Consider the following 9,134-nt stretch of genomic DNA (forward strand, 5'->3'; position numbering starts at 1 on the left):
GTGAATTAGAGGGAGTATTAAATAACAAGTGGACCAAATTAAGCGTGTAAAATCAAATTGTCCATCAAAGACATTCCTAAAATTAAAAGGTGACATCCTAAATTGGATTAGGTAAACAAATAACCGGATCGGAGGGAAAGTATAATACAAATGTGCTATTGATGATTATTTCATGGGGTCAATGTCATAAAATTGCTTCACTAAAATGTACAAACCAATGAAGTTCAATGAATATGGTGAGGAATTGAGTCGGTCTGGGTTCTTTCCATTTTCTCAAAAGAAATGGATCTTTATTTTCTATCAACGGTCCAGATTAAATATTGTGATGATTCAATGCTTATAATCGTTTAAAAAAAATTAATGAATAGTAAGAGAAAATATATTAAAATATTGGTGTATTAGAGAATAAATGGAGATGATCCAAATTCGAATTGAGAGCCTCTTCCAGCTTGGATTTCAGCTTGTTACATGTTTCGAACCAATTTCATTTACGTACTACCCCTTGTCCTTGATTTCATGACATTATTACTTTGAGCAAGTACATTTTATGATTATTGATTATAAAGCCTTACACAAATAACATGATATGCTGGTTTTCACAACTTAATTCTTGGTGCTCCTTTCTCAATTTAAATTGCCGGGCCGGTTGATTTCACTCTTCGTTTGTCGAACATTCAATACAATTTATGATGTTTTGTTTTTCTATTTAGGTCCTTAGGAATGCTTTTGAGTTGTCCGTTGTCGGTACATTTGATCTCTTGTTTAATTCATCATGTGCGGAACTTTTATAACTAGGAATGGTAGTGGGTCGGGGACCCTAATGGATCAGGTATGAGTCTTATTTTTTCAGACCCAATGTGTATGGGTCGGGTATGGGTCTTAAGAAATTATTTTGGGTTCGGGTCTAAGTTATGAGACCCATACCCGACCCTTAGACCCTTTATTAAAGAAAAAAAAAATCAAAATCACAAATTTTCTGAATTCATACTGACAGACTGTAGAAACCCAACTAAAGTCTCTTTCTCTTCCCTCATCCCATAAAGTGATAAAACTCAACCAAACTCTTCTGATAATACCACCACTCCACCACTGACACAAGAAAACCACCACCACAGCACTGATACGCGACTGGCAACCACCTCTCTAATAGGCGGCGACCGACAACCACCATTAACGGCAGATTAATAAACTCATAATATTAAAGTAGTATGATCTTTTTTTTTTAATACTATAGACCACATAGCTGTTAATTTTGTTACTAAAGTGGCTGAAACTCGGACCCGCGGGTAGACCCAGACCCTACCCTTACCCATAGTGTCCGGGTATGGGTCCTCAAATTTTAGACTCTTGCGAGGCTGGGTCGGGTACGGGTCCAAAGGGAAAATCTCGGGTCCGGATCTAGGCGAACCCTACCCAGACCCTACCCATTGCCATCCCTACTTATAACATCGAGATGATATGATTCATGTTCAATTAAATAAGTCAAAAATTTAAACTTCACACATTTATTAGCTAGTCTTGCTATAGACGGATATATCCGTCTATAGCTAAAGACGGATCAAATAGCTTGAAAGTGGTGATATTTTTGGCCCCCACCACCCCACTTGTTGCTTGTCCTATTAGGAATGTGGTATTGTATTTGACCCGTTTTTAATTATAGACGGATATGTGCCGTCTATAATAAGATTTTGTGCACATTTATTTAGATACTCAAAACCAAAAAGTTACTCCGTATAGCATACGCTTCGATTTATGTCCTTAGTTTTAGTACAATGCAATTATGTTAATGAGGTAAATATATTCATGTGACGATTGAGGAGTCATATAAGAGAATCATGGAGAAATCTTACACAAATAGGATCCTACATCCTGTTTTACAGTAGCATTGTACAACAGGCCCATATATTTTATATATCTATCTAAGCCCAACAAAAATAAAAATAAATTCTACGCATCTTCTTTTTCCCTAATTCTGATTTCTCTTATGTCGACAAACCCTCTTCCTTCCCTTCTCTAAATTTCTCTTAAACGACAGTCGACAAATCTCTCTTCTTCATAATTTTGATTCTAAAATGGTGAAAGGGAAGCAATTTACATTATCATCAAGGAGGAAAAACGCATCTAACAATATTTCGTGAACGAGAAGCAATTTTTTTTTGGGTAAATGTAAGCTTTCCATTAAAGATCATAAAACTCCAACATACAATATTAAGGCATAGTTTTAACTAACTTCCTTAATTACAACTAATTAATTCCATCTACTTAGTTACACTTACACTTTTCCTGCCTAGATTACAACAGGATAACCTAGAACAGACATCATTTTTAACCTTCAGTACAAGTAAATCAGGCCTCAACACTACTTGATCACAACGGCTGGTATTCCTACACATCCAAATATGATAGACCAAAGAAGTCAGAATGACCCCAATGATCTGTTTCATCCCTAAGGACCTGTACCTGGCAGAGATCCACCATTGCACACAATCCTGAGTTGGTAAACGAACTTTGCACCAATCTGAAATGAGCTTGCAGCAGATTTCACTATATGCACATTGAAAAAACAGATGAGAGTGGTCTTCTGCAGCCACCCCACACAGAAAGCATTGATTTGTCTGTGTCAGTTGCAGACGTTGCAGCCTATCCTGAGTAAGCAACTTCCCATGAGCCATAACCCAGGCTACAAAACCATGCTTAGGAACCACCCAACGATTAGTGGACCATGGATGCCACCATACATCCTCAACATCAGGTACCAGCCACTTATACCCCTGACTAACAGAGTATCTTTGAGTATTGCGTGCAGAATCAAAAACATAATCCTTCATCAGTTCCTTAACTTGGCAGATCTTCCTCCAAGCCCAGCTAGTGTTGGCAGTAGGTGTATAATCCTTCCATGTGTTCTGCTTAATATATATATAGCATGAACCCATTTAACTCAGAGGTGGTCTTCCTTGTGTTCAATCCACCATACATACTTTGCTAGAGCTGCCACATTCCAATGTAGTAAATGTTTGAACCCTAGCCCTCTTTTCCTTCTAGGCATACAAATTTTCTCCCAGGCTACCAAGGCAGGGCTTGCCTTGGACTTCTTCCCATGCCATAGAAAGGTCCTGCAAATGGCCTCAATTTTCCTAATAACCGTTTTTGGGATTATGAATATTCGTGCCCAATAATTATGTAGGACACTAAATACAGTCTTGATCAAGACAACCCTTCCTGCATAAGATAGATGTCTCGTCCCCATACCTTTAATCCTGCTAACCACATTCTCCACCAAGCACTCACAATCCAATACAGATAGCCTCTTAGGAGATACTGTCACTCCAAGATACTTAAAAGGTACAACACCCTTTTTAATGCCAATAAGCCTAACAACTTCCTGTATCAGATCCTCATCCATTCCATTACAATAAAAATTTGATTTATCACTATTCATAATAAGACCTGATGCTTTAGAGAAGAAATTAAAAGCATTCAACATCAGACTAATGGATGCCCTCTCACCTTTGCAAAAAAGAATGAGATCATCTGCAAAGCAAAGGTGAGAAAGCCCAATCCTTTTGCAAAGAGGGTGGTATCTAAAATTAGAATGCTTCTGAGTAATCACAAGGACTCTGCTCAAATAATCAAGACAAAGAGTGAACAAAAGTGGGGACAATGGATCACCTTGTCTTAAGCCCCTCTTCCCTTTAAAGAAACCAAAAACTTCACCATTTAATGCAATTGAGTAAGATGGTGTAGAAACACATTGCATAATAATGGTCACCATTAACTCAAGGAAACCCAAGTACTGCAATAACTCTTGCACAAAGGACCATTCAATAGAGTCATAGGCGTTTTGCATATCCAATTTCATCAGTATTCTAGGAGAGCAAGCTCTTCTCTTATATAACCTGATGAGGTCCTGACAGATCAATATATTACCCACAATATCTCTGCCCTTAACAAAAGCCCCCTGAGAAGTGCTCACTATATTAGGTAGTATTATCCCCAATCTTGTACAAATCACCTTAGAGAGACATTTATAAAGGGTATTGCAGCACGCAATAAGCCTAAACTGCTTCACATTTTCAGGCACATCAACTTTAGGAATCAAAGTGATAACTGTATTGTTGCATTGTTTTAAAAGTTTCCCAGTTTGAAAAACTTTTTTGACAGCAGCAGTGACCTCACCCCCTACCAACTCCCAACAATCCTTGAAAAATTGGCTACTATAGCCATCAGGTCCAGGAACTTTTGTTCCTGGAATAGCAAACATGGCTGATTTAACCTCCTCATGAGTCACAGGAGCCATTAGAATCTCACAATGACTACTATTCAGACATTTTCCATGTCTTACCACTGACCTCTTTACAGGGCTAACAGGCTTAGAGGATCCCAATAAAGAGACATAATATTCTTCAAAAGCAGCTTTAACTTCATCATGCTGAATGCACAAAACACCCTTCATGTCTTTGACTTGGTACACTCTATTCCTAGCTCGCCTCCTTTTGATGCTAGTGTGGAAGAAGGAAGTATTTTCATCTCCGTCCTTCATCCAATTAATTTTTGATTTTTGTTTGAGATAATCAGTTCTAGCCTTTGCCAGGAACTCCATTTCCTTAGCACATTCTTTTTCAGCATAGCAGAGCAACTAACAATACGAGCTATTAAGATAAGAACAACAATGGAAAATAGCATCTAACAATACTTTGAGGTAAATTTCTACAGCAATCGTACAAACTATTATTAAAAGAATACGAACTAAAAAATACGAGCACCTAAGAATACGAGCGATTAAGATAAGAATATGAGCTAATGTAAAAAGAATACGAGCTTAAAAGGATCACGAACTTAAAAAAGCGAGCACATAAGCATACGAGCTATTAAGATAAGAATACGAGCTAAAGTAAAAAGAACACGAGCTTAAAAGGATCACAAGCTTAAAAATACGAGCACATAAGAATACAAGCTATTAAGATAAGAATACGAGCTTAAAATGATCATGAACTTTAAAATACGAGCACATAAGAATACGAGATATTTAGATAAGAATACGAGCTAATGTAAAAATAATACGAGCTTCAACTATTTTCATGCATTATAAATTTTGGATAAAAAACTTCCTTCAAGATGATGCTCAGTTCCGCATAATCAATTAATTATAATAATTTAAGGGAGAAGATGATTCATTAACTGGATGATGGAGGAAGATGAAGAGAAGTTAGAAAAATATGGAAACAGTCAGAGAGAGAATGAGGATTAGATTGAAAATTGAATTAGTTACCTTTTTTTGCAAAAATATTTGAAATAAAGACTAAAATAACCTTGGATGTACAATGCTCATTATACATCCAGTTGTATAGTCTTGGAACTGGAAATCTTACCACATGTATTTAGAGTTATGCAATGTAGCGGGCCAATCCGTTCCAGCTCGGCCTCGTGGGCCGATTTCCAGCAACCTGGTCAACACTAGTGTCCGTCCGACCTAGCCTGTAGTCATCCTCGAGCCGAGCTAGTGCCGCAACTTCCTCGACCTACCCCGGTCCAAACACTAAAAAAAATGAAGGCTCAGCCCGGTCTGGCCTACTACTCAGTGGGCCGGGCTCGGTGATGAGCTGAAAATCGTATGCCTATCAAAGTAAATTTATATCACTTACTCGACTACACTACTAAAAATAGCAATATAATAGAAGTAAGGATCGAACCCATAGAGATGGACTAAGTTAATTAATGTGTATAAAAATACAGAGTAAAGTAACCGATTTAGGGGGAATTTGTTTGTTTGTAAATTAACACTAATTAAACTAAATAAAACTAACAAAGATCATAACTATTGGGAAATTCAGATGATTTAAAGGTCTCGGATTAATTTATCTCCACTACCAATTAAGTGAATTGATCATCGAAAGTCTCAAATACCTGTTTAGGTATTTTTACCCAAGTCGATTGATTAGGGTCAATGTAGTCTATATTCGTTGGTCGATTGTATAATGGTTCTTATGTCAATAAGTAAATAGGAAAATAAAGTGCGTAATGTAAATTGACACGAGAGATTTGGTGACGCGGAAAACCCAATGTGGGAACAACCGCGGGAAGGACGGTACCCTGCCAAGTATTGCACTATATGAATAGGAGGACGATTACAATCACGGTACAAAGCTAATCCTGCTGACCCTAGGTGTCAGGCCTGCAAGATCCAGAATGAACGTATATTATTTGCAGAGATGTGGTCTTGAATGTTGATGTATGAATGCGGGTGTTGAATGAATGAATTCTTGATTCGTTCCCTTGGCTATTTATAGGGTAAGAACCCTAGATATGTCCTATCTTGAATATGGAAAGGGAATATAATTTCCATAAGAACTCTTTCCAAACCCGGACTCCCTTGCCAATTCTCTTTGATCTCCCTGACTTCTCCCTAACTTCTCCCTGACACTTCTTTCCTTAACGCGGGCGCCTTCTATGATGGGCTCCTGACCTCTCTTTAAGCCCGTTTCTCCACTCCCTTGTCCGCGGGCTCCCTTCCTCCTTATCACTCTATCCATAGCCTTTACTTTATTAAGTGGGCCTTCTCCATTATGCTATTTTTAGCCCAAACAGTTTGCCCCAAATTTCTTGTGTAGTACGCTTTCAAGTATCGAGCAAGGAATTTTACATAAACAAATGTAAAAAAACCCTACGCCGTCTTTTACTACTTCCCATACAAGCCATCATTTCCAGCCGCCTTACTCCTCTTTCTTCGCACCCAACTCCCTCTTTCCTCTTTATAACTACAACGTCCCTCTTCCACTCTCATTAATCACTTCAAATTATTTCAAAAAATTCTTCTCTCTTAAACCCTCAACCTTCCTCCTCCCTCACTCCTTGCCGGCTTCACTGTTCCCCTTCCCCGTCTTCATCATCAGGTAATCCATCTTCTCTTCTTCTTTTAATCTTTATTTTCTCTCTCCACCATGGGCAAAACTCGTCAATCCTCCACACCTTCTGATCGTAATCTCGACCCCACTTTTCCTTCTCGGGGGCTTTTTAAGCACCCCCACGACTGTGATTCTGTTTTAACGCCGGCCGACATCCCCACGATCAAGAATCTGCTTGGTCTTGGTGACGGGGTGGATATCGCCATCCCTGAACCGGGACAAAAAGCTGACGCCCTTCGTCCAGAGTGGGTTAGTTTCTACCTGTACCCGTTTAGATATGGCCTCCGTTTTCCTTTCCCTAAACTCATTCAAGATTTTATCTTCACCAACAATTTCGCCATGGCACAAATTTCTGCTGCCATTTGGAGAGTTCTTCTCTATTCTCTGGCCGCTGGTCAGAGTACTGGTAAATCTGTCACTCTGGGTGATCTGACCCATATGTACAACATCAGATCCCTGGGCAGGGGTCAATTCTCATTCCGGGGCCGTGGAGAGGCTCCCTTCAGACACGTGTCAAAATCTCGCGATGAGAAATGGTTTGAGGACTTCTTCTACGTGAGGAAGGACTCCATCCAGCCTCCTGCCGATTATATTTTCAAGAAATGGGTTCTGACTTCGAGTAAGTAGCCTTCCTGTCACCTGATTTATTTTATCTTGCTGCTTACTAGCTTACTTCATCGTCTTCGTGCAGGCCCCCGTGACCTTACCCGTATCGGCGCCAAGATCCCCACTGCAGCAAAGTCACATTCAAAGATCTCCGAATCCGAGAGAAAGTTCCCGGACACGCTTCCCGGTTTTTCACCGATTCTTCCTCCAATCCTCCTCAATCAGCCCACGTATATCTATTCGGTAAGGTTTCGTAACCACTTTCGTTTTCATTGTTTCTGCCGATGTTTTAAGCATTCGTAAATGCCCGAGACTATATATGCTTGCAGGTTCAAAAGTTGATCAATTGGAACTCATCCTCCAAAGTGCTAAAAGAAAGAGACCTTTACGCCGCCCCGATGTGGCCTCCGCCTCCAAGAGGAGTGCTCATGTCGCCTCTTTTCGACTCCTCCCACAGTTTCGATTCTCACGCACGTGAGCCCGGGAGGTTAACCCGTTATCTCGCCATCCGCCTACTCCTCCCGCCCGGTCCTCGGGCTTCATCTAACGGAGGCATTATTGCTCATTTCCCAGAGGGCTTTGGGAACGTGGACAAGGTGCCCCTCGGCCGGAGATTGATCACCGCTCTTTCCTCCTGTTGAGGAAACGTTTTCGGAGTTCTCCCCAGAGGAGATGGCTGAAAATGACGTGCACAACGCCTTCATGGTAAATACCCTTCATTTTCTACCTGTCCGTCTGTCTACTTTACTTGGATTCTGCCTCCTGACTTCCTTGCTGACTCTCGAGTTTCTCTGCCCCAGACCTTCCAGTCTGCACTCTACAACAGGAAGATGATCAACATAGTACAGACGACCGGCCGTGCTACGGTGCCAAGAACCAGGAGTTGAAGGAGATGTTCTGGCGATTTGGCACAAAGACGGATCGATCGAAGGAGCGGGTGGTGGAGAGTGAAGACCGAGCTTTGTCACCAAGAAGAAGTCGAAAGAGGGGGCGATCGGTGGCGCGTACTCGGGCGGTGTGCAATACTTTCTCGACTCCCTCAAGCGCTACGATGAGAAAATCGGTGAGCTGATCTCCCTGGCCACCAATGTCGTTGCCTATGCTACCTGGCGGGGAAAGATCAGCGGGATGCGTACTGCCCTCGAGGAGGCTCCCACCTAGCAGGCCATAGAGTAAGAGGAGAAGCAGCTGGAGATGCTCTATCCCACCCAACCTGATCTGAGTATGCTGATGCCTGAGGTTGGTAAGGTGAATTCTTCTGCATTGGCTGAGCAGGCCGCTGGGGGTGATGCTGGAATGTCCCAGGATGCTGCTGACGGAGCTCAGGGAGCTATGGCGGCTGAGGATATGCAAGCTGGTGCAGTACCTGAAATGAGCGGTCAGCAGGCAGAGGAGGTGCCATAGGTGGAGGTCATTAATGTGACCGATAATTAAGTTTTTATGTTTTGATGAACTTTTTTGGTAGTCTGGCCCAGAGGTGGCAGACTTTGTAAGTTTTAAACTTGTTTTTTGTGGTTGCCCCGCCAAGGTGGCGGTTAAACTTTGGGCCGTACTTTTGGCCGTATTTTGAAATGCCCCTTGTCATAGTTTGACAAGGTTTTAGCTTACATATCGTGTGTTTGTTGT

The 9,134-nt window shown here is 41.1% G+C and overlaps 1 protein-coding gene across 1 annotated transcript; it reads right to left on the minus strand.

Annotated features, from left to right (window-relative positions):
- Positions 1-2,258: 2,258 nt before the first annotated feature.
- Positions 2,259-2,933, minus strand: LOC141641468 (uncharacterized). Its single transcript, XM_074450126.1, has one exon. The coding sequence runs from the start codon at positions 2,931-2,933 to the stop codon at positions 2,259-2,261; it is 675 nt and encodes a 224-aa protein (XP_074306227.1).
- Positions 2,934-9,134: the final 6,201 nt, after the last annotated feature.

Source organism: Silene latifolia, chromosome 2 (genome assembly GCF_048544455.1).
Source record: "Silene latifolia isolate original U9 population chromosome 2, ASM4854445v1, whole genome shotgun sequence".
In the NCBI taxonomy this organism is placed as follows: domain Eukaryota; kingdom Viridiplantae; phylum Streptophyta; class Magnoliopsida; order Caryophyllales; family Caryophyllaceae; genus Silene; species Silene latifolia.